General features: G+C 52.3%; 2 protein-coding genes across 2 annotated transcripts in view; one reads left to right on the top strand and one right to left on the bottom strand.

Moving 5' to 3' along the window:
- The window catches only part of PI4KA (phosphatidylinositol 4-kinase alpha), a 139,022-nt gene extending 136,751 nt beyond the window's left edge, over positions 1 to 2,271 (bottom strand). The window contains exon 1 of the mRNA XM_062182106.1: positions 2,071 to 2,271. Within this exon, the coding sequence (XP_062038090.1) occupies positions 2,071 to 2,244 (174 nt within the window). The 5' untranslated portion in view covers positions 2,245 to 2,271. The remainder of the gene's footprint in view (positions 1 to 2,070) is intronic.
- Positions 2,272 to 2,527: 256 nt separating this feature from the next.
- SNAP29 (synaptosome associated protein 29) overlaps positions 2,528 to 25,792 on the top strand; it is a 34,517-nt gene continuing 11,252 nt past the window's right edge. The window contains exons 1-3 of the mRNA XM_062182280.1: positions 2,528 to 2,854; positions 14,305 to 14,501; positions 22,058 to 22,143. Coding sequence (XP_062038264.1) covers positions 2,615 to 2,854; positions 14,305 to 14,501; positions 22,058 to 22,143 — 523 coding nt within the window. The 5' untranslated portion in view covers positions 2,528 to 2,614. The remainder of the gene's footprint in view (positions 2,855 to 14,304; positions 14,502 to 22,057; positions 22,144 to 25,792) is intronic.

Here is a 25,792-nt window from a genome sequence, read left to right as displayed (position 1 = left end):
TGCCTGGCTAGCAGGAGCTTGAGTTAATAAACCAGCACTGTGGCCGGCGCCGTGGCTTAACCGGCTAATCCTCTGCCTTGCGGGGCCGGCACACAGGGTTCTAGTCCCGGTTGGGGCACTGGATTCTGTCCCGGTTGCCTCTCTTCCAGGCCAGCTCTCTGCTGTGGCCCAGGAGTGCAGTGGAGGATGGCCCAGGTCCTTGGGCCCTGCACCCCATGGGAGACCAGGAGAAGCACCTGGCTCCTGGCTTCGGATCAGCGCGATGCACCGGCCGCAGCGGCCATTGGAGGGTGAACCAACGGCAAAAAGGAAGACCTTTCTCTCTGTCTCTCTCTCTCACTATCCACTCTGCCTGTCAAAAATAAAAATAAAAATAAACCAGCACTGTGATCCAGCAGTCGGGCTCATCGAGCAACACTAGTGATCATTCATGAGGGACCCACGGGCCTAACTATTCATATCATTCTGCTGATTTTCACAAGACTCCTGTCAAGTACCGTCCTCTGGTCCTACACAAAGGCAGAGGACCAGAGTAGGGAACTGACCTGCCTAGACCCACACTAATGAAGCAAGTTGGGGGGGGGGGGGGTAAACCCGGATGGTGCTACCCTCCCAATCTCCCAATCTTTCCATTCTATTCTATTGTACTCCCTCTTGAACTAGAAGTTAGGTTGGTGGGGGCCGGCGCTGTGGCGAGGCGGGTAAAGCCACCATCTGCAGTGCCGGCATCCCATATGGGCGCCAGTTTGTGTCACGGCTGCCCCGCTTCCAATACAGCTCTCTGCTGTGGCCTGGGAAAGCAGTAGAAGATGGCCCAAGTGGGAGACCCAGAAGAAGCTCCTGGCTCCTGGCTTCGGACTGCCCCAGCACTGGCTGTTGCAGCCATTTGGGGAGTGGACCACTGGATGGAAGACCTCTCCCTCTCTCTGCCTCTCCTTCTCTCTGTGTAACTCTTTCAAATAAATAAATAAATGTTAAAAAAAAAAAAAAAAAGAATAAGGTTGGCATCAGTCTCCTCCCAGGACCTTCTCACCCTGCAGGCAAACGACCAAATCGAGCTTGAGAAGCTAACAAAGCTAAGGAGCAGGTCATTCTGCCAAAGTGCCCAAAACAGCCTTTCAGGTCCCAAACCACTTCCAGCTGCAGCCACTACCGCTGTCCTAAACCACTCAGAAAACGTCCTCTTCCCACCTCCCAGAAAGGTGAGAGGACCCCGTCTTTCCCGGGCCAACACGCTGACCCTCACAGGCCCGGGGTGTGTGTGTGTGTGTGTGTGTGTTCGTTTACTTACTCTGGGAATGGCCAGAGCCAGTCTCAGCCCCAAGAACCACCTCGTTTTCTCAAGACGAGGGGACAGAGGCTCCGAGGGCTCCCGAAATGACGACACACGGTCAAGGGACAGTGGCAGGGACCCCATTTAGATGTCAGGTTCTCGCATCTTCCCGGGCACACCTCTAAGCTGCCTCTCTCCTTGCTCCCAAAACAAGGCCATCCTCCGTTCAGTTCCCTGTCCACGGACACAGAGGTCCCTCCGCCTCTCCGGCCACTGTCCCCATCTCCAAACATCTTTTTTTTTTTTTTTTTTTTCTTTTTTTTTCCAGCCTAACGCCCCCGGCCTTTGCAACAACCATGCGCAGCCGCCTTGCGGTTCAGACAGCAGCTTCAGCCAAGCGTTCCACCTGCCCCCCACCGCCCACCAGCCGGTCAGGGCGGGCAAAGCAGCTTTTAAGGGAACCCGCGGTTTTACGACAAAAGCCTCTCCCCCAAGGTCACCGAATGAGAAAAGCAAGGGCTCATCAGAACCAGAGCCCCACGTTCGGACCCACGGTCCTCGGCATCCCGCGCGTCCCACGGACACCCACGTCCCAGCCGCCCCCTCCGCGATGTCCCAGGACGCCCACGTCCCTCCCACGCCCACCCCTCCGGCCCGTTCCTTTACTTCGGCAGCCCCCGAGACGTCTCACCTCACCGGCTCCCTCCGCCCAGGGCGCCCTCTCGGCACAGGCTGCCCGCGACCCCCGCCCAGGCCCCTCCTCCTGTCAAGCCCGCGGCCGAGCCCGCCGCGGTTACCTTCTCCAAGGATGCCGGTCTCTGCACCGCCAGGGAGCGCGCCAGCGACAGGACAGTATTGAAATAGAAACCCCGCGAGGCGCTGGAGCCGGAGCCCGAGCCGGAGCCGCCGCCGGAGCCGCCGCCGGCGCCGCCACCGCCGCCTCCCCGGGCCGCGGCCGCCGCCGCCATCATCGCGCGCGCCGCGGCGCTGCCCGCCCGCTCCCCTCGGCCAGTTCGCGAGCTCCGGACCTCACGGCGCAGGCGCTGCCGCATCCGGCTTCCCCGCCACGTGACCCATGTGTTGCCTACAGTGGGTGGGGCGTGGCCGCAGGGCGATTCCACCGCTGTGGTGGGGGGGGTAGAGAGGACACGCAGTAGGCCGCGATGGCGCGCGCCGAACGTGGTTCACCCCCGCGCCGGCAGCCTCCGTTCGCGATGGTCTGCTCCGGAGGCGGAGTCGAGAACGCGCGACTGGCGGAAGCAGCTCCCACAGCGGCTACGGGGGTCGACGCGGGCCGCGCCTCCTTCTGCTTGGTCCCGGATCGGCCGAGACGCCGGGACGATGTCGGCGTACCCCAGGAGCTGCAACCCGTTTGACGACGACGACGCGGAAGACGAGGGTGCCCGGCCGGCCCCCTGGAGGGATGGCCGCGACCTCGCCGACGGGCCCGACGCGCCCGTGGATCGGCAGCAGTACCTGCGGCAGGAGGTGCTGCGCAGGGCCGAGGCCACGGCGGCCAGCACCGCTAGGTCTCTGTCCCTCATGTACGAGTCCGAAAAAGTCGGGGTCGCCTCCTCCGAGGTAAGCCTGGGGCAGGGCTTGATCGGCCAGGCCCCGAACACGTTCCCCTAATGGTGTTGCGAGTGCTTCAGCGGCCTCGCGTGGGCTCTCCTCCTGCAGAGATGTGACGGTTTGTAATAGCCTGGTAACTACGGAAAGAAACGTGGGGTGCTTGAAAGGGGGCGTTTTACCTCGAGAGTCTTAGCTGAGGTTGTTTTTCTTCTTTTTTATTTTCCTTTTACGTCTCCGTGCAGGCTTTGGCCGCTGGGTAAAAAACTCTCAGCAGCAGGGCCTGGGTTAGGGAAATGAAGGGTTTCTCTCTTTTACATAATTTCCTGTGCAGATCCTTTTGACCGTTGCTGCCACAGAATGACCTAGAAAGAGTAGGTGCGGTGTGCGTCCCTGCAGGTGTAGGTCATGCCCGAAGCATGAACAAGTGGGCCTCGTGTTCTTCCCACACGAGTGACCACTTCCTGGCCGAGTATGGTGACTGACTGTTGAAGCCAAAGCCCGAGTTGAGTCTAAGGCTTAACCTTTACCTCCCAAATCCTGGGCGAATAGACGATGTGTGGGCTCTGACACCTGTCGCTCCAGTTCGTCTTTACCGGAACCTTCCATAGAAGACTTCCGAGAGCTGTACCTTCATTGAGGATTGTTTCTGATACACCTTGTTCTCTCCTCAGCCCACTAATGTAGCAGTTTTGTTCGGGCAGAGGAAAAAAAAAATGTTAAACATGTAACAGGTTACTGATTGGTCTACTAAGAAAATCTCCAGGGGCCGGCGCCATGATTCACTTGGTTAATCCTCCACCTGCGGTGCCAGCATCCCATATAGGTGCTGGGTTCTAGTCCTGGTTGCTCCTCTTCCAGTCCAGCTCTCTGCTTGGCCCGGGAGGGCAGTGGAGGATGGACCAAGAGCTTGGGTCCCTGCACCCGCGTGGGAGACCAGAAGGAAGCACCTGGCTCCTGGCTTCGGCGTAGTTCCAGCCGTGGTGGCAATTTGGGGAGTGAACCAACGGAAGGAGGACCTTTCTGTCTCTCTCTCTCTCATTGTCTAACTCTATCTGTCAAAAGAAAAAAAAAAAAAAAAAGAAAATCTCCAGCATTTTGTAGCTTTGAAATGTAATATTTTTTAAAAAAGATTGATTCATTTATTTGAAAGTCAGCTACACAGAGAGAAGAAGAGACAGAGAGAGAGAGAGAGAGGTTTTCCATCTGCTGGTTCACTCCCCAATTGGCCACAACAGCCGGAGCTGTGCCGATCTGAAGCCAGGAGTCAGGAGCTTCTTCCAAGGTCTCCCATGCGGGTGCAGGGGCCCAAGGATTTGGGCCATCTTCCACTGCTTTCCCAGGCCATCACAGAGAGCTAGATTAGAAGTGGAGCAGCTGGGGCTCAAACCAGCACCCATATGAGATGCCAGCACCGCAGACGATGGCAGCTTTACCCGCTATGCCACAGTACTGGCCCCTGAAATGTAATACTTGGAGCTAAAGCCTTCCCTGGGTCTCTTCCCAGTTCTTTTTCCTGTGGTCAAGTAAGTTCACGCTGACCTGTCCACTTCCATCATTTTCCCACTGCTGCATTCTTGGGGTTTTTCCTTTCCCCACTGCTAGGGCTATCCCCCCACTGATCCAGCTTCCGGTGTGAAGCCCCGCTGAGGGAGTTGTGCTTGTAATTCTTCACACCTCACAGCGGTGGGAGTCCTGTGTTCCAGTCTAAATGGAAACTCGGCCTCAGATCTTGGGACCTGCCTTGATTGATTCCAAAGAAGCCATCTAAGAACTCTTGGAAAAGACGTCTTTGGAAACTGCAAGAACAAAGGAAACGGGCAATCACAGTGATACAGAGAAGGGCGTCCTGGGGCAGAGGGTAAACCGGAATCTGGCCTTTACAGCTGACGACTGTTAGACGGACAAGAAGCGGGAGAATGAGGGGTGTCCCAGGGAGGAGAGGTGAACACGTGCACTCTGGCCCAGGAATGTGGCTGGAGGCTCCTGTAGGGACGAGAGGCCAGGAAGAGTAGAGGAAACCATTTGGAGACAGCTTAGGGCTTTGGTGGCCAGAGGAGAGATCTGGGAGAGGGAAAAATATAATGGATGTAAACTGTTCGTCCAGACCGTGTCCATACCGCATGCTGCCCCCAAGGTCCTCTCTATGCAGTGGGGACTGCCAGCGCACAGGCAGAGTGGCGCCTCCGACATAGGCTAGGCCTGGCTGGTGGCTGTGAGAGGTTCAGTGTGACCGTGACGGAGCAGGTGACGGCTCTCATCAGCATAATGACACGTTGAATTCTTCCAGGATTGAATCAGTTCTCAATTAGGAGACGCCCTGGGCGTCAGGGAAAACCAGCATGCCCATCCTACTGCAGCAAACTCCACTTTGAATCACTCTGATCATCTTTCATTCCCTTCAGTGTTGGGGCGGGGGCGGAGGGGGTGAGCTCCTCCTGCCACGCAGTACACGGGGTGACTCCAAACAGACCTGAGTGGACCCTGCTAACTTCCCATCTCAGACAGGCGACTGCTGGATCCGTAGCACTGTGAAACATGCCAGGACAGGGTTTTTGGAGGACTTCATAAATAACATTAAGTTGGGAAGACCATCTTCTGCCCCAGCTTGGCGGAAGTAGGAAGTGTACTTACTCTGATTACCCTTACTGAAGGCGAGCTGCCCTCCAACTGTGAAACCTCGCGAAGAAACAAATGGCCATAGCCACCAAAGGACAAAGAAAGAAGTAGAGCTGGCCTGCTAAACTAGAGAGCATTTTGTAGGCCGTTCATCTCTTGCTGTATTTCGTGCGTGTGATTTCTGCATTTCTCTTCCTGAGGCTTAGTTTCTGGGAAGATGTTAAACAATCACATGGATCAAAATTGAAAACCTGGCCGGCGCCGCAGCTCACTTGTCTGATCCTCCACCTGCAGCGCCGGCACCCCGGGTTCTAGTCCCGGCCGGGGCGCCGGATTCTGTCCTGGTTGCTCCTCTTCCAGTCCAGCTTTCTGCTATGGCCCGGAAAGGCAGTGGAGGATGGCCCAAGTGCTTGGGCCCTGCACCCGCATGGGAGACCAGGAGGAAGCACCTGGCTCCTGGCTTTGGGTCGGCGCAGCATCGGCCGTGGCGGCCATTTGGGGAGTGAACCAATGGAAGGAAGACCTTTCTCTTTGTCTCTCTCTCACTGTCTATAACTCTACCTCTCTCTGTTTCTCTCTCTCTCACTAACTCTGCCTGTCAAAAAAAAAAAATTTGAAAACCTACGAACGGGTGTGAGATCTCCCACACCATGCCTTAGCATGTCTCTGCCCCCAAGGAACCACCTACCATCACCTCCTTCGGTGTCCTTGGGGTGATAGCTTGTGTATAAAGAGTCTTTTGTTTTGTGTGTATGCGTGTATACCTGTGGCTGTTGTTTTCGAAAGATTTATGTATTGGAAAGGCAGAGTTACAGAGAGATCCTCCAGCTGCTGGTTCCCTCCCCTAACAGTGGGTATTTGGGTCGTGTGCACCTTTTAGTGAGCCTAGTTAGTTGTGGTTCTGTAAATGCTTCATTACCCTGGCCGAGGAAACCGGCCTGCAAACAGAACTCTCTGCTTTCTCTCTTTGAGCTGCATACACTTCAGGGAGGTTTTGCTGGGCCCCCATTCAATGGAGTCCAGCACCAAACATCGCATCAGGGCCTGAATGACTGGTGCAGTAACATCGGGGTTGGGCCTGAGGTTTGGTAGATTCAAATGTGGCGCACTCAGCCCTCCCGGCTCATGCCTCTTCCACACCATCTTCTGCAGGGGTAGAGGTGGGGGTGGAGGGCACTCTCCTTCTTTGTGTCTTGCTAGCACTTGACAGTCAGTGGAGCCATACCTGGCATTCAGGTGAGAGAGGTGGGACTCCTCATCCAGGAGCAGAGACCGTCCGGGTGGTCTGTGCAGGATGTCCCCGTAACTCGGGGCAGATATGTCACCTGGGAGTGGTACCCTCATCCTTTGGGAGGCAAGTGTTGGGAGCAGCCACTCCAGAGGAGGGACTGTACTGATCAGAGCTCCCGCCCACTGCAGGCAGCCTGTGATGATTCTGAGCAGAGCCTGGTATGGGGGAAGATGAGTAGATTAACTCACTCTGCAGTAGGTTCCTAAGTGTCATCTGTGGAAGAGCAGCAGTCTGTTGCCCATATGCTACTCAGCTTTCTGCCCCTGCCCGTCTCAGCACAGTGTCCTGTTTGTGTTAGGGGTTTGTCAGCCAGGCATGGTTGACTTGAGTCTGTAACCTCTCCAGAGGTCAAGTTGATGGTGTATGGAGCCCAGGCCCAGTGTTAGCATAAACTCTCCAGCCTGGCCCTAAGAGCTCAAGGAAACAAAGATACTCTTATCAGACAGGACTTTCCAAGGGCAAGGAACCAGGCAAGGGCCAGCCTTTTGTTTAGATTGTGGAGGGTGTGGATGACCCAGACCTGAGTCAGTCCTTGGCTTAGCTCCAAGTCAACTTGTACCCACCTTTGCCCTCAGTGAATTTTTTAAAGGTTTATTTGTTTGTTTATTTGAAAGAGTTGCAGAGAGAGAAGGAGAGGCAGAGGGAGGGAGGGAGAGGTCTTCCATCGGCTGGTTCACTCCCCAGTTGGTCTCAACAGCCAGAGCTGGGCCAATCTGAAGCCAGGAATCAAGGAGCTTCTTCTGGGTCTCCCATGCAGGTGCAGAGGCCCGAGGATCTGAGCCATCTTCCACTGCTTTCCCAGGCCATAGCAGAGAGCTGGATCGGAAGTGGAGCAGCCGGGACACGAACCAGTGCCCATATGGGATGCTGGCACTGCAGACAGGGGCTTTACCCGCTACGCCACAGCGCCGGCCCCTCGATGATTTCATGCAGCCAAAGACCCGATTAGTGTTTCTGTGTCCACCCCATGCCCTGGCTACTGCAGGTCTGAGTGTGTTCAGTGCACGCTCCCGTGGGAAGGGACAGGTGTGATGGAGGACAGAGGGAAATTTCAAATTTCTAGCTGCAGCTCACTGACTCCAGACTGACCTATGTTTATTGATCATATGCATTTGTTTTTTAAAATATTTACTAATTTATTTGAAAGGTAGAGTTAGAGAGAAAGGAGGAGAGACAGAGAGAGCTTCCATCCACTGATTCACTCCTCAAATGGCCGCAGTAGGCTGGGCCGAGCCAGGCCTAAGCCAGGAGCCAGGAGCTTCTTCCCAGACTCCCATGTGAGTGTCAGGGGCCCAAGCGCCTGGGCCATCTTCAGCTGCTTTTCCCGGGCACATTATGAGCAGGGAGCTGGATTGGGAGTGGAGCAGCCAGGACTGCTGATTGTAATTAATAGCTCGGTACCAGAAACTTAGTCCTGAGCCTCTCCCTTGGGAAGCTGGAGAACTCTCAGTCCGGCTAGAGGATGAAGCCCCTGGCTTGGCAGTGAGTAGTGGTTGGGGTCTGGTTATCACTGCTGCCCTTGGGTGGCCTTACATCGCCCCCTCTGCGCGCTCCTCTTCATCCTGCGCAGGGTTGGGCCCACTCCCCTCCTGTGCTCACACAGTTCCACTTCCCCTCTCAGGTCCCCAGCTGCCCCGGGCCCCTGCCCTGCACAGGCTGCTTCCTCTGCTCTGGGCTCCTGCCCAGCTGCCACCTTTTTGACTCCCAAGCGTCTCAGCTTTCAGCCTCTCGTCTGACCTCATCAGGAGGCTGCCCCGACCTCCCCTCCACCCCACACTGAACCAGGCGAGGGGTCCCTGAAGAGAGGCAGCCATGCCTGTGTGTGCCAGCTCACCTGTGTGTGTGTGTGCTGCCTTGCCTTTGTGCCTCCCCCATGGGACCATAAACTCAGTGAAGCAAGGTCCCATCTGCCGCCTTTGGGTTTCCACCACTGCAGTGTTGTCAACAAAGAGAAAAATCAGACTGAACCCCGCTCATCTTGCCCACCCCCAACCGTAAGCTTGAGTGGGGGGGTGCTTAGTTTCCTACTGAACTGCTGGCTCGTGGGCCAGTGCCTGGGCAGAGAGTCAGTGGGTGCTCAGTCATGTCCCTGGGCAGCGATCTTGGGGTACATCTGTCACCATGCGAGGGCTCTACCACGGGGGTCCCCTGATCCCTTCGGTCCTCCCAGTGCTGTTGGGCAGGATGTGTCTGCAAGGTATCTCCTCGCTTTGGCCAGTGAGTGTGTGCCTCCATGGGCTCTGGCTCTGTCCTCTGCTTCCCCTTGCTCTGTCAGGGACCCCTCTACTTGGCAAAAAGCCACAAGCCAAAGAGGAACTGAGAAACGCCCTCAGAGTGTGGGGGGCCACCCTTGGCATTGTCCCGCCAGCCAACCAGATCCTTTCTCTGACCGTATTTTCCCAGGGCAAGGGAAGAGATTCCGCCTGTGTTGGCGTGGTACTCACCTGAGCAAAGTAAGCACTCTGAGCAGCACTGTTTACGTTAAGGGCACTTTCTGGAACGTGCTTTCCTCGCTGCCACCCTGGTCTCCTTGGTGGCCTCCTTGTCACAGAGGCAAATGGAGGCAGTGTGATGTGGCTCCACTGCCATGGGGTGGGAGCACGCCTGGGACCAGGAGTGTTTGACCCTTGTCTTTGCACTGGCGGGGTGTCCTCAGACCACAGATGGGATGGCCTTTTCCTGGTAGTCCTAGCATTTGCCCGGCCAAGCCCTTCCTCCTCGAGCACTGGAACTCGGTCACGAGAACGCTGACTCGGGGCATTTCCTCTGCCTCCCAGGGAGGGTTTTAGCAGAAGCAGCTCCCCTTCCTCTGCTGGCTCGTGACCTCTGGTAAACACCAGCTTTCAGCACAGAGAAACTGTCCGAGATCAGAGCAGCAGCCACGTGCAGGACAAGCCACCTGCTGTGCACTCCCGAGTGAGGAGGGTAGGAAAGCTGCTAGGAAGAGCTCGCCATCAGGGTTACAAAAGACCTTCCAGGCGTGACAGCAGCGTCTTGGGCCCCCAGCCCCAGTTGCTCTCGGCATCTCTGCAGCTTCAAATTCTTCTACCATCTGTGGCCCGGGAAATAAGCCAGGACTGGACTATGTAGAATTACATCACCTCAGGCCTGGGGTTGTGGCATAGTGGTTAAGCCTCTGTGGTGCCGGCAGGTTCGAGTCCCAGCTGCTCCACTTCTGATCCAACTCCCTGCTGATAGCCTGGGAAAGCAGCAGAAGATGGCCCAAGTGTTTGAGCCCCTGCACCAGCATGTGAGACCCAGAATAAGTTTATTTTGATGCAAAAGAAATTTTTTGGCTGGCGCCACGACTCAACAGGCTAATCCTCCGCCTAGCGGCACCGGCACACCGGGTTCTAGTCCCAGTCGGGGCGCCGGATTCTGTCCCGGTTGCCCCTCTTCCAGGCCAGCTCTCTGCTATGGCCCGGGAAGGCAGTGGAGGATGGCCCAAGTGCTTGGGCCCTGCACCCCATGGGAGACCAGGAGAAGCACCTGGCTCCTTGCCTTCAGGTCAGTGTGGTACGCCGGCTGCAGCGCGCCTGCCGTGGCGGCCATTGGAGGGTGAACCAACGGCAAAGGAAGACCTTTCTCTCTGTCTCTCTCTCTCACTGTCCTCTCTGCCTGTCAAAAAAAAAAAAAAGTTTAAAAAAAAAATTTTTTTTTGAGAATTAAGTTGTTTATTAATTACATGTGGTAATGGATGATACAGAGTTTCGTTCCCCTCTGCAATTTTATCTGGTACCATTATCCAATTTAGATATGTGGCATAGGATGTGCCCACAATAACTTTATTTATTTATTTATTTATTAACAGTCAGAGATAGACAGTGAGAGAGAGATAGAGAGAAAGGTCTTCTTTCCATTGGTTCACCCCCCAAATGGCCGCCATGGCTGGTGCGCTGCGCTGATCCGAAGTCAGGAGCCAGGTGCTTCACCCTGGTCTCCCATGTGGGTACAGGGCCCAAGCACTTGGGCCATCCTCCACTGCCTTCCCAGGCCACAGCAGAGAGCTGGACTGGAAGAGGAGCAACCAGGACCACAATAACTTTATAGCCAGATAATCCTGTGACTTTGCTTGGGTGACTCTTCAATGGTGAACATCAGAAGTCAGAAGGTAACTCAGTATCTGAGGACAATGGCTTCTCCACCCAAGCAGTTTGTAAATAAATTTCAAATGGAACCTGGCATAACCCTGAAGAATTGTAACTTTACAGTTCTAAGAAGTTTACCAAGATGGCTTCAGAGTAGACTAACATTACACAGCATAGTTTTATTTATTTAAAGGCAGAGTTACAGAGAGAGAGCTTTCATCTGCAGATTCACTCCCCAAATGGCCTCAACAGCCAAGGGTGGTCCAGGCTGAAGCCAGGAACCTGGAATTCCATCCGGCTCTCCCACATGGGTGGCAGGGGCCCAGGTACTTGGGCCATCTTCTTCTGCTTCCCTAGGTGCATTAGCAGGGAGCTGGATCAGAAGTGGAGCAGCTGGGACTCTAACCAGCGTCCATATGGTTTGCTAGTGTTGCAGGTGATGCCGTAACTCGCTGCACCACAATGCCAGCCCTGAAAAGCAAATTTTTTTTTAAGGATTTATTTATTTATTTGAAAGGCAGAGTTACAGAGAGGCAGAGGTAGAAAGAGAGAGGCCTTCCATCTGCTGGTTCAGTCCCCAGATGGCTACAACAATTGGAGCTGAGCCAGTGAGGAGCCAGGAGCTTCCTCCAGGTCTCCTATTGTGGTGCGGGGGCCCAAGGATTTGGGCCGTCTTCTACTGCTTTCCCAGGCCGTGGCAAAGAGCTGGATCAGAAGTGGAGCAGCAGATCTCAAACTGCTGCCCATACAGGATGCCAGCACTACAGGTGGCAGCTTTACCTGCTATGCCACAGCGCTGGCCCCCAAAGCATATTTTTTAAAGAGACACATTTATTCAGGGTTATGATCAGACTATTACATTTAACTGATCAATAGCCTGAGTGTTAAAAAAAACAAAAAACAAAAAAACAAAAAACCACTACATTAAAACCCTTTGTTGGAATGTGTTACACTTTCCACAGAACAGAAACTGGAATAACTTGGTATACGATTAATCACAAACACAGTCCTTGAGGGGTTTTTTTGCCCATATCCGTGAACATTGTCTAAAACATGTTTTCCTTTGTTGCAGCGAGGCCCTGCCACAACTGTGCCTGTCAGAGGTCCCAGATCTGTTGTAGCCAGTAGCTTCCCTGTCACTTCTCTGGCTCTCCTCCCCTGCTAGGATTTGCTTCTTGTCAGTTATGAAAACCTTCTGCCTCTGCCGTAGCTACTGCTGCTGCTAGACCCACCACCACACCTTGATTTTGTGGTTTGGCAAATACTGGCCACCGCCACCATCGGGCCAGAGTTTCTGGCTCCAAATTTTCTTTCTCTCGTGAGTCCAAGATTTGAAAAGTGGTTATTGGGGCCGGTGCCATGGCTCACTTGGTTAATCCTCTGCCTGTAGCACTGGCATCCCATATGGATGCCAGGTTCTAGTCCCAGTTCCTCCTCTTCCAGTCCAGCTCAAGTGCGTGGGCCCCTGCACCCGCATGGGAGACCAGGAGGAAGCACCTGGCTCCTGGCTTCAGATCGGCGCAGTGCCAGACGTAGCGGCCATTTTGGGGGGTGAACTAATGGAAGGAAGACCTTTCTCTCTGTCTCTCTCTCTATGACTCTACCTGTCAAATTAAAAAAAAGAAAAAAAAAAGAAAAGTGGTTGTAATTGCCAAAATAATTGTAGCTTCCACCACCACCTCTAAAATTGTTTCTACTGCCGCTGCCAAAGCTACCTGTGCTGCTGTTACGGCTGTCATAGCTGCCACTCCCACCGTAGCACTGCCCTGGTTTCCACAACCCAGCCCTCCGTTAGCACCATCGTTACCAAATCCATGGTAGCAGCCCCACTGTGACGCTCCCTAGCACCATCTTGGCTGCCACCAGCTCCACCGCGTGAGCACCGGAGCTTCCAGAACCACTTTGATCTCGGAGTGGATGAAACACTAACCATCTCCCGCCTCAGCAAGGCAGCCCTGCCTTCACAGCTGTGACCATTCAGTGCGCTATTGCTGAGTACATCTTAGCCACAGACTCCTGGCCATCCAGGGTCAAAAAGCAAAACCCCTCTTCTTGCCACTGCTTCGTGATCCCAGGCACTTTGTTTTCCCCAGGCAGGTGAAAATTATGTTCTGGGGTGAGGTCCTTCAGTGTCTCCTGTAATGCCACCTACAGTGTAATGCCACCGTTAGGTGGGCCCTTGGTCTTTGAGAGTCTTCTCTCAGACCAGCCCTCTTTTGTTCCACCGCCCTTCCATTCACCTTGCATGGCCACATCCATCCACCTCCTCCATGCTGGCACAGGTGACAAACCCAAAGGCCGCGGAGCTCTTGGTGTTTGGATGGCTCTTTCCCGTAGCCTGGGAGTGCCCCATAGCTCACAGTGGCGCCTCACCCTGTCCTTGATGGTCTCAGAGCTGCGCCCTCTGATGCAGAACTTCTGACTGGTGTGTGACAGTGGTAGACAGACTTCCATGGTGCTTTCTTGGTGGCACACACAGGCAGAAAGTAGTGAGCCAGCCAAGGTACCTGCTAATTTTTGAAATCCATCCATACATGAAGTCTTGAAAAAGTTCATGGGAAATGCATATTATGGGGAAAAAGAAAACTGCATGGATTTCAAAAATTTTTTGTACCACAATAAGCTTATCTTTTTTTAAAAAATATATATATATATATTTTGTATACTTGAAAGGCAGAGATTTTCTACCTACTGGTTCACTCCCCAAATGGCCGTGGCTGGGCCAGGCTGAATCCAGGAGCCCAGAACTCCATCCAGGTCTCCCACGTGGGTGGTAAGGATCCAGGAAGCACTTGGGCCATCTTTCACTCCTTTCCCAGGTGGATTAGCAAGGAGCTGCATTAGAAGCAGAAGAGCTAGGGCTTAAACTGTTGCTCCTGTGGGATGCTGGCATCTCAGGCAGCAGCGTAACACATTACACCGCTTCGCCAGCCCCTAAAGTTATCTTTTAACTCCATGAACTTTTTGAAGTACACATATTTTTATGTTTTCCTCACCAAACATCAAGAACTCAGGTTACAGGTCAGCGCTGTGGTGTAGCAGGTGAAGCCACTGCCTCCAGTGCCGGCATCCCAAATGGGTGCCGATTCAAGTCCCAGCTGTTCCACTTCCCATCCAGCTCTCTGCTCTGGCCTGGGAAAGCAATGGAAGATGGCCCAAGTGCTTGGGCCCCTACAACGCAGTGGGAGACCCAGAAGAAGCTCCTGGCCTCAGATCAGCTCAGCTCCGGCTGTTGCAGCCATTTGGAGAGTGACCCAGCCAGATGGAAGTGCTCGCTCTCTCTAACTATGGCTTTCAAATTAATAAATATAAATCTTTTCAGCAAAAAATGATGGTGTGCCCTTCACAGGTGACAGCGTCTGCCCCAACACGTGCTTCACACTTATGGAGTACCCACTGTGTGGTTCTTCTGGGCCGGGGAGAATTACCAGAAGGATAACGCCACTGCCACGTGTCTTTCCTAGGAGCTCGTCCGTCAGCGAGGAGTCTTAGAACGCACGGAGAAGATGGTGGACAAGATGGACCAAGATTTGAAGACCAGCCAGAAGCACATCAACAGCATTAAGAGCGTGTTCGGGGGCCTTGTCAATTACTTCAAATCCAAACCCGCAGAGGCGCCCCCTGAACAGAATGGCACCAGTACCCCCCAGCCCAGCAGCAGGTGAGTGTAGCAGAAGTGGGCTTTGGCGTGAACGGAAGGCTTCCAGGCCTTGGCCGAGCCATGAGGGGATTCAGGAAGCCTGTAAGTTCTACTTCAGGAGGGTTTTGTGTTAATCCATCTTCCCACGCCTGATTATATGTATTTGATTGGCACCTAGTCTGCAGATTGTATGTAAGTTGGGTTTCCAGTGAATTCCTGCTGTACTGATTGTCACCCCAGTACTGAGAATGTTCACCTCAGAAAGATCAGGCTGCAAGGGACTCCCTACACAGTATCTGTATTTATTTATTTATTTTTTTAAAGATTTATTTTATTTATTTAACAGGCAGAATTACAGAGAGAGGTAGAGACAGATAGAGAGGTCTTCCATTCACTGGTTCACTCCCCAGATGGCCACAATGGCCAGAGGTGTGCTGATCCGAAGCCAGGAGCCAGGAGCTTCTTCCGGGTCTCCTACGTGGGTTCAGGGACCCAAGCACTTGGGCCATCTTCTACTGCTATCCCAGGCTGTAGCAGAGAGCTGGATCGGAAGAGGAGCAGCCAAGACTAGAACCGGCCCCCATATGGGATGCCGGTGCTTCAGGCCAGGGCGTTAACCCGCTGCACCACAGAGCTGGCCCCAGCAGTATCTGTACTTTAAAAAGTCGTTTTTCCCACCCAGCTTTTCTACATATAATTCAATTTACCCATTGCTTTTTACTTTTTTGTTTATTTATTTTCATTTACTTAAAAGATACAGGGGCAGACACTGTGGCACAGCAGGTTAAAGCCCCAGACTGCAGTACTGGCATCCCATATGGGCACTGGTTCAAATCCTGACTGCTCCACTCCCAATCCAACTCCCTGCTAATGTGCCTGGGAAAGCAATGGAAGATGGCCCAAGTCCTTGGGCCCCTGTAGCCACCTGGGAGACCCAGAAGAAGCTCCTGGCTTCGGATCTGCTCGGCTCCAGGCATTGAAGCCATTTGGGAAGTGAACCAGCAGATGAAAGACATTTCTCTCTCTCTCTCTCTCTCTCTCTCTCTGTCTGTCTCTCCATAACTCTCTTTCAAATGAATAAAAACAAATCTTTAAAAAAATAATACAAAAGGCATAGAGGGATTTTTCCATCCACTGGGTTACTCCCCAGATGCCCACAACAGCCAGGGCTAGACCAGGCTGGAGCCATGAGTCGGGACTTCCATACAAATCACCCACAGAGCTGGCAGAGCAATAAGGCCTGGAGCCGTGTCTGCTGCCACCTGGGAGCCTTAGCAGGAAGCGGGATCTGAAGCAGAGGAGCTGGTCCTCAAACCAGCACTCTGCTGTATCGGGGCGTGGTCTTCCTGAAGCTGAGTGGGTCTGGGAAGAAGGGAATGTCGGTCAAGAGCCAGTAATGGAGCAGAGAGAAGAGGCAGGGGAGGCTCTGGGCGTCTGGAGCGGAAACTGCAGGGAGGGAAGCAGGCCTCTGCAGGTGCCCTGGGGCCACACCCGTAGATGCACCAGGGTTGATTTGTCTGGCTTAGGCACAACCACCAGTTTCAGCAGATTTTCCAGCTTGACCCTGATTTTAATTAATTACTTCTGAGATTTATTAATTCATTTATTTGAAAGGCAGAGTTACAAAGATAGAGAGAGGGAGAGACAGAAGCAGAGGTTTTGCATCTGCTGGTTCTCTCCCCAGATGACCATAACAGCCAGGCCTGGGGCAGATTCAAGTCACGAGCCAGGAACTTCATCCGAGTCTCCCACGTGGGTGCAGGGGCCCAATTACCTGGGCCATCTTTGCTGTTTTCTCAGGTGCATTACTAGGGAGCTGGATCAGAAGTGGAGGAGCTGGGACTCGAACCAGCGCTCATAAGCAATGTCAGCCTCACAGGCGACAGCCCTACCTGCTATACTGCAATGCTGGCCCCGACCTTAACTTTAAATCCCTGTCACTCTTTCTCATAACAGAATTGGGTTTTCCTTTGGCTGCTTTTAATTATAGATGAGTATCCCTCATCAGAAATGCTTGGGACAGAAGTGTTACAGATTTTAGGTTTTTTTGGATTTTAGAATATTTGCATAGACTTTACCAATTGAGCATTCCTAATTCCAGAATGCTCCAAGATCTAAAACTCAGCAGTGCTCAAGAAGTTTCAGATTGGAGCAGGGCAGGAGTTGTGGCACACCTGGGACCCCACATCCGGTGTCAGAGCACCAGTTCGAGTCCTGGCTGCTGTGCTTCTGGTCCTGCTCCCTGCTAACGCTCCTGGGAAGCAGCAGAGGTGCAGATGAGTCAAGTACTGGAGTCTGTGCCACCCACGGGGGAGACCCAGAGAGAGCCTGGCTCAGCCCTGACTGTTGGTCGTCTGGGGACTGACCCAACAGGTAGAAGGTCTCTTCCTCTCCCTCTGCCACTCTACCTTTGCAAATCAATCAATCAGTCTTTTTCTAAAAAGGTTTAGGGTTTTGGAGCATTTAGGATTTTAGGTTTTCAGGTTAGGGATGCTCAACCTGTGCCACAGGAAAGGTAGGATGTTCATTTAGTTTATTTTTTTTTAAAGATTTATTTATTTATTTGAAAGTCAGAGTTACACAGAGAGGAGTGGCAGAGAGAGAGAGAGAGATCTTCCATCCCCTGGTTCACTCCCCCAGATGGCTGCAATGGCTGGAACTGTGCGATACGGAGCCAGAAGCCAGGAGCTTCTTCTGGGTCTCCCCTGTGGGTGCAGGGGCCCAAAGACTTGGGCCATCTTCTGCTGCTTTCCCAGGCCACAGCAAAGAGCTGGATTGGAAGTGGAGCAGCTGGGACCAGAACTGGCACCATATGGGATGCGGGCACTGCAGACAGCAGCTTCACCTGCTACACCACAGCTTCAGCCCCTCATTTAGTTTAGACTGAGACAGCCTCCCTGCACAAACCCAGGAACTGAGCGAGCCCTTGGAGGAGTAGAAAGCTGGCGAGTTGGTGATTGGTTCCCATCCTTGTCCCATGTGCCTCTTTCCACAGGCTGCTTCCCGGGGATCTTGGAGGCCTCCACAGCCCTGAATTCTGCTACAAAAGACTTTAAGGTTGTGAGGCTCTGACAAGGGAGGGCTGTTTTCTTTTGGGAAAACATCTCAAAACCTTGGGGCCCTCATACATTTGCAGTATTTCAGTGAGATGGGCTTCAAACATACTCTGCCCTGCCTTCTGCCCACCAGCCAGCCCCAGTCAGCTATAGCGTTCTTACTATCACCTAACAGATGCAAGAGAGCAAAGTTCCAGATGAAACAACTCCTGGTACTTAGCCGTCACCCAAATGTGCATTGAATTACATCTGTGTATCTGTGGTGTTGAATTTTTGTCTTATATTTGAAAAGCACAGATACAGAGATTCCAGCCACTGGTTCACTTCCCAAGTATAACAGCTGGGGCTGGGCCAAGCCAAAGCCTGGAGTCTGAAATCAAAATGAATCTCCCACCTGGGTGGCAGGGACCCAAGTACTTGAGCCATCATCTGCTGCTCCCCAGGGTGTGCTTCAATAGGAAGCCAGAAGCAGAAGCGGAGCTGGGACTCCAATAATGGGATGTGGGCATCCCAAGCTTTGTCAGCTGCGCTACCAAGCACGTGACCCGAGAGTGCGTGCGTGTTGTAGGAGAGGCCACTGCAGTAGTGTTCCGTGTTTCTCCCTTCCTTGCGTCCTGAGTGCCACACCTGTGTCTGTGTGTGTGTGTGTGTGTCTGTTTGCCTGCTGGGAGTCACAGCTGCAGGAGGACAGCCTGCCGGGCGGAAGGTGTGGGGGAAGCAGACAGTCAACAAGGATACAGTGGGGGCCCTGAGGAAGGAGACGTGCTGGGGAGAGTGGCTGCAGGAGAGCCAGAAGAGGAGGACTAGGTGTTTTAACGGTGTAGCAGACTCTTGACACCACAGTATGTCCTGCGGGTTCCTCAATCCCTCAGTTTGCAAAGGTCACTGCAGTACGTACCCTCTTCCATAAGATGCATAAAATTGTGAGTGAAACGTTTGTGATCCTCAAGACCGTTAGTCCAGAAATACACGAGTATTTGCATTGAAAAGCTTTAAGGGGCAGGCATTTGGTCTAGTAGCTAAGACACCCACACTCCACATCCGAGTACCTGAGTTCAGTACCCACTTCTGCTCCGGCTCCTGACTCCAGGTTCCCACGGATGCAGCCCAGACCCTAGGAGGTAGCAGGTGATGGCTTAAGTCACTGGGTCCCTGCCAGTGAGTTCCGGATCCTGGCTTCCACCCAGCTCAGCCCTGGCCGTTGTGGGCATTTGGGGGGTGACAGTGGATGGGAGATTGTTCTGTCTCTCTAACATAATTCTTTTTCTTATTTTTTTAAAGAGCTCTTAAAATATGCTTCTCTTAGCCACACTTCTGCTGAGTTCTGTGTCTCCTGGGCACATCTCTGGTGCACTCACACTTCAGCTGTCTCTGCAGCCTGTGTCTGTCCTTGCTGACACAGCGTCATGGAGGCCTGTCTACATCTGCGTGTAAACTTATGGGGGATCCATTGCTGTGGATATGACCACCCCTAATTTGAAATTTTTCCACTGACTCAAGATATGGTACGTGGTTTCTAATCTGAAACCACCACCCCTCTCTTGGCTCTCTTCTCCATTTTCTTTTTCTTTTCTTTTTTTTTAAGATTTATTTATTTGAAAGTCAGAGTTAGAGAGAGAGAGAGAGGTAGGTCTCCCTTCCGATGGCTCACTCCCCAGTTGGCCACAATGGCTGGTGCTGGGCCAATCTGAAGCCAGGAGCCAGGAGCTTCTTCTGGGTCTCCCACGTGGGTACAGGGCCCCAAGGACTTGGGCCATCTTCTGCTATCCCAGGCCACAGCAGAGAGCCGGATTGGAAGAGGAGCAGCCGGGACTAGAACTGGCGCCCATGTGGGATGCCGGCGCTTCAGGCCAGGGTGTTAACCTGCTGTCACAGTGCCGGCCCCTCTTACCCATTTTCTCACTTCAGTCGCCATCCCTGGAACTTGGCTTTCTTTGGGGAAGCCATGTTTCACCAAGAAACTAAGTTTTCATCTTTTTTTTTTTTCCCCTAAGATTTATTTTATTTATTTGAGAGGCAAGTTACAGACAGAGAGAGGTCTTCCATCTGCTGGTTCACTTCCCAAATGGCCACGCCTGCCGGAGCTGCGCCAATCTGAAGCCAGGAGCCAGGATCTTCCCCTGGGTCTCCCAGGTGGGTTAAGGGGCCCAAGCATTTGGGCCTTCTTACAGTATTTCCCCAGGCACGTTAGCTGTGAAGCTGGATCAGAAGTGGAGCAGCCGGGACTCGAACTGGCGCCCATATGGGATGCCGGTGCTGCAGGTGGACACTTAACCTACTATGTCACAGTAGTGGCCCCAAGCTTTCATCTTTTGTGACCACTACATGCATGACATCATACAGAAAAGCTAAAGACAGCTCCTAGAGACACAGACCGCTGGTGTCCAGGTGCCCGGCCCAGCAATGCATGGCTCACAGAGGCACTCAAAGGAAGCCGACCACAGATTTTAGACCTGTAGCTGCTTCTGGGTGATGACAGCCTAAAGGGTTAAACCCTATGTTTCAAGACTCTACTGCATGCTGCCAACATGGAGCCTGTGCACCTGCAAACCTGTTAGCCTGCAGGAATGTGGATTGGCTCTTCGAGTGAATTGTTAAAGACGGGGATGGTGTGGCACAGTGGGTTAAGCCACCACTTGGGACACTTGCATCCCTTGTCAGAATGCTGGTTTGAGTCGCAGCTAAATTCTGTTTCCAATCCAGCTCCCTGCCGACATGCCTGGGAAGTAGCAGTTGATGGCCCAAGTACTTGAATCCCTGTCGTCTACGTGGGAGGCCTGGATAGAATTCCTGTTTCCAGGCATTGGCCTGGCCTAGGTTCAGCGGTTGCAGGCATTTGGCATGTGAACCGGCAGATGGAAGATCTCTCTGTCTCTGTCTATCACTCTCCCTTTCAGATGAGTAAATAAACATTTGAAAAAGACTTAAACCAGAGAGGTGCTGCTGTCGGGATTGCTTTAGAAAGCCAGCACGTGGGGCCAGCGCTGTGGTGTAGTAGGCTAAGACTGCCTACAGCACCAGCATCCCCTATGGGCGCTGGTTCTAGTCCTGGCTGCTCCTCTTCCCATCCAGCTCCCTGCTAATGGCCTGGGAAAGCAGTGGAAGATAGACCAAGTACTTGGGCCCCTGCCACCTACATGGGAGACCCCAAAGAAGTTCCTAGCTCGATCAACCCAGCTCTGGCCGTTGCAGCCATCTGGGGAGTAAACCAGTGGGTGGAAGACCTTTCTCTCTGTCTCTCTCTCTCTCTGTGTAACTCTGCCTCTCAAATGAATACATAAAAATTTAAAAAAAAAAGCCAGCACGTGAGGGGAGTCAGGTTGGAAAGGAGGGTTCCAAGTAGAGACACTGCCATGATGCACAGAGGGAGGTGAGGCCCGATTTCTTCTGGGGATGGAAAACTAAGGGGATGTTTGCTTGTCTGGATCGCTGGGAGCAGCACTGCCTAGAGGGAGGGCAGAAGTGAGGAAAACTGAGACCAGGCTGCCGTGCAACAGAGGCAGAACACGGTGCGGTGGCTCAGCAGGGCGGCAGGCACAGTCCGAATGGTTCTGCCCTCAGCCGAGTGGGCTTTGTGGGTGAGGAAGCAAAAGCAAAGATATTCTGTAGGTATTCACATGAGGAGACCTCAAAAAGTGCACGGGAACTTGAATTAAAAGATGTATATTATGGTGCAAAAACATCTTTGAAATCCATGATGCAATTTTTTTCATAATACAGTTTTTTCCATGAACTTTTAGAGGCCCTCTCCTTGAAGAAGAAAAAAAACCAAATTTCTACCAAGTTTTAGTGACAGGATTCAAAAGAGCAAATCATAAGGGAGAACATTCAGCCTTACGGCTAAAACGCTACCTCTCACATCCCAGTGCCTGCGCTCAAGTCCTGGCTGCGCTGCTGGCTGCAGCTTCCCGCCAGTGCGCACCCTGGGAGGCAGCGGTGACGCTCAAGTTACCGGGCCCCTGCCACCCACGTGGGAGACCTGGATGGAGTTCCTGGCTTCCAGCTTCGACCTGGCCCAGCCCCAACCATTGACACATTTGGAGGGTGAACCAGAGGATGGGCAAGCCCTCCCTCTTGTCTCTCGCTCTTTCTCTGTCTCTCAAATAAAATGGATCACCCACCATGATATTTTTTTTAAAAAATCATAGCTGAGTCCAGTGTTTGGGGAATAGAATCTAACAAGAAGAATGAGACTGTTAGCGAAGGTTCAGTGTCAGTTTGCCGGTCATCTAGCCGAAAGCAAGAGGTCTTCGGGAAAAGCCACTGTGTGCTCATTGCCACACAAAGCCAGGTGATGGGATTCTATGTGTGTTTTATCACAATTTAGGGGAAAAAATGGGGGTGCGGAAACAAAGCAGACGGTGGGCCAGATTTGGCTCACGGGTAACAGTTGCTGTTCTCAGGACAGGGCTGTGGTCCCAGGGGCTTAGCACACAGGAGGCACTGGAAGTGGCTGTGAGCCACAGCACAGGTGTGTTTCATTGTGACCAGTTTCCTTTTCTTCCCGCCTTTCATCTACAGGTTGCAAGAAGCCATAACTACAAGTAAAGAGCAGGAGGCGAAATACCAGGCCAGCCACCCAAACCTCAGGAAGCTGGATGATGTGGGTGAGTGGGTTTGGCAGACCTGCTCAGGTTTGGCGTTGGTCCTGGGCACGGTGGGGGGCACCAGTGCACTGTCACACTATCATGGGCGACGGGCAGGGGCTCCAGTTGCTGGCTTCGCTCATCCTGAGTGAAAGGCTGTAGGGACCCAGGCTGCTCTTAAGAGCTGGGGGTGTGCTACGCTGGGGCTCCTCCCTCCCTCCCTCCACTCCACCATGGAGGGTGGCATAAGAAAGTAGGGACCTAATAAATAATTTTTTTAAACCTTGAGCTCACCGCCCACCTCCAGCTCCCGACTCCAGCCTCCTGTTAATGCAGAGCCTGAAAGGCAATGCTGATGGCTCAAGTGACTTTAGCTTCCTGCCCCCCCCCCACAGGAAACCTGGATTGCATTTCTGATTCCTGGCTTCGGCTCTTAACCCAGCCTGGGGCCATCTGGGGCATGTGGGGAATGAATCAGCAGGTGACGGAATGTTCTCTCTCTCTCTCTGCCTCTCAAATAACTTTAAAAAAATTTTTTTAAGTTTGCACAACAATGGAATTCGAAGATGTTTATTTTGGTGCAGAATAACTTTGAAATACACACATGGTTTATTCAAGATATGCACTTCCACAGCCTTTTTGAAGTACCCTCATATAGCCCCGAGCCTAGCATGAACAAGGCATGCAAGAAAAAACGTTTTCTGTGTCAGATCATCCCATTAATATCAAACAGTAGGCTCGGGAACAGGCCTTATCAGAAAAAGGAATTCAGGGCCTCCTGGGCCCTGCAAAGGCCCCTAGAAAGCCAGGTACGTAGAGATGACGCTGGGAGCCAGCTTTGTGGTATAGCAGGTAGGGCCACTGCCTGCGATGCTGCCATTACGGACGGGCTCACATCCCAGCTGCTCCACTTCTGATCCAGCTCCCTGCGAATGCACTGGGAGAAGCAACTGAAGATGGACCAAGTGTATCTTTTTAAAATTTTATTTTTTATTTGATTTGATTTGAAAGAGACAGAGAGATCCCCTCCACTGGTTTAGTTCCCTGATGCTCGAAACAGCTGGGGATGGACTTGGCCAAAGTCAGGAGCAAGGAACCGAATTCATGTCTCCCACATTGGTGGCAGGAACCCAATTACTTGAGACATTGTCTGCTGTCTCCCAGGCATGTTAGCAGGAAACTAGGTCGAAAGGAGAGGCAGAACTTGATCAGACACTTTGATATGGAATGTGGGCCATCCCGGGGGACAGCTTAACCCACAGCACCAACACACCCACCCCAATAAACTTACTCTTTTAATTCCATTTTTCATGAACTTCTTGAAGTGCCTTATATATTTTTGCACCCTGCTTTTTTTTTACACTTATATCTTGAACACTTTTTTAAAAAACACTTTTTAAAAAAGATTTATTTTATTTATTTGAAAGAGTTACAGAGAGAGGTAGAGACAGAGAAAGAGGTCTTCCAGCCACTGGTTCACTCCCCAGATGGCCACAACGGCTGGAGCTGAGTCAGTCTGAAGCCAGGAGCCATGAGCTTCTTCCGGGTCTCCCACGTGGGTACAGGGGCCCAAGCACTTGGGCCATCTTGTACTGCTTTTCCAGGCCACAGCAGAGAGCTGGATCAGAAGAGGAGCAGCCGGGACTAGAACCAGTGCCCCTATGGGATGCTGGCACTTCAGGCCAGGGCTTTAACCTGCTGCACCACAGCGCCAGCCCTTTGAACACTTTCATAACCACAAAATTTCTTTGAAAATCACCAGTAGCAGGTAAAGCTGCCACCTGCAACGTTGGCATCCCATATGGGCACTAGTTTGAGTCCCACCTACTCCACTTCCAGTCCAGTTCTCTGCTAATGTACATGGGGAAGCAGAAGATGGCTCAAGTGCTTGGGCCCCTGCACTCATATGGGAGACCCAGAAGAAGCTCCTGGCTTTGGCTTGGCCTAGCCCAGACTGTTGCAGCCATTTGAGGAGTGAACCCCCAGATGGAAATAAATGTTGAAATAATATAATTATAGTAATAATAATATAATAATAATTAAAAAGCACCACTTTTAACTGTTCCATCCCACTTTTTTTTGAAGATTTATTTATTTATTTGAAAGGCAGAATTACAGAGACAGAGAAAGAGAGATCTTGCATCCACTAGTTCACTCCCCAATGGCCTCAACAGGTGGCGCTGGGCTGATGCACAACCAGGAGCCACGAGCTTCTTCTGGTTCTCCTTCGTGGGTGTAGGGCCCCAAGTGCTTGAGCCATCTTCTTGCTGCTTTCCCAGGCGCATTAGCAGGGAGCCCATAAGGGATGCTGGTGCCACCAGCAGTGGCTTTACCCAGTTTGCCACAGGATTCCGTTTTTAAACATTTAGGTTGCTTCCATTGTTTGCTATTGTAAATAATCCTTTGGCCATCCCTCTGTCAAATGCCTACTTGTGTGACATGCATGAAGAGACTGAAAAGCAATTCACCCTGTGTATCTAGAACGGCTTTAGCAGGTCAGGGCTCCAGGATATACACAAAATCCAAAAAAGAGGATTCCCCAAAAGAGGTGAGCCAAGATGGCAGGGCTTTTCTTTGTGTGGTTAGAAACTGAAATTCAAGGAGCATTTTTTGAAGCAGACACATGTTATATAACATTTCTTTTTACTTGTTTGAGAGATCAAAAGCATAGAAATATATTTTAAAAATAAAAAAAAATACTTCCTTGACATGAGTTTTGATTTTTTTTTTTTAATTAATTTATTTATTTGAAGGGCAGAATTACAGAGAAAGTGAGAGCGAGATCTTCCATCCACTGGTTCACTCCCCAGACGACTCCAATGGCTGGCCTGGGCCAGTCTGGGGCCAAGAGCTTCTTCAGGATCTCCCACGTGGGTGCAGGATGCCAAGCACTTGGGCCACCCTCCACTGCTTTCCCAGGCGCATTAGCAGCAAGCTGGATCAGTAGAGCAGTTGGGAATCGAACCAGTGCTCATACGGGATGCCAGTACCACAGGAGGCGGCTTTACCCACTGTGCCACAGGGCCTGCCCAAGAGTTTTGATTTTTAAAGCTTGTCTCTCGGACCCTGTCCACGAGCCTGCTTGGTGTGGACTGCTGCAGTTCTGCTGTGAGGCTGTGACGTGTGGGCATCTCAAGCCTGTGTTCCAGCAGCTGCCCCAGTGACCTGGCCCACAAACCTATTCTGTGCTCCTCCAGTGCAGTAATTCCTCCCACCCTTGTCCCTCGAAGACCTCAGAACAGCCACCTCATTCCTTCTACCCATTTTCCAGATTAAGACCCATTTTGAGAAGCAGGGTTTGAAGGAATGTTAGTTAATCTTTTTCCTGGTGTGTGTTTCTTTCTTCTTTCTTTTTTTTTTTTTTTTTTTTTTTTTTTTTAAGATATTTATGGGGCCGGCGCTGTGGCACAGCGGGTTAAAGCCATGGGAGACCAGGAGAAGCACCTGGCTCCTGCCATTGCATCAACGCAGTGCGCCGGCCGCAGCGCGCCTACCGCGGCGGCCATTGGAGGGTGAACCAACGGCAAAAGGAAGACCTTTCTCTCTGTCTGTCTCTCTCACTGTCCACTCTGCCTGTCAAAAAAAAAAAAAAAAAAAAAAAAAGCCCTGGCCTAAAGCGTCAGCATCCCATATGGGTGCCGGTTCTAGTCCCGGCTGTGCCTCTTCCAAT

This window comes from Lepus europaeus, chromosome 23, assembly GCF_033115175.1.
Source record: "Lepus europaeus isolate LE1 chromosome 23, mLepTim1.pri, whole genome shotgun sequence".
Lineage (NCBI taxonomy): Eukaryota > Metazoa > Chordata > Mammalia > Lagomorpha > Leporidae > Lepus > Lepus europaeus.
This window is presented reverse-complemented; position numbering and strand designations above follow the sequence as displayed.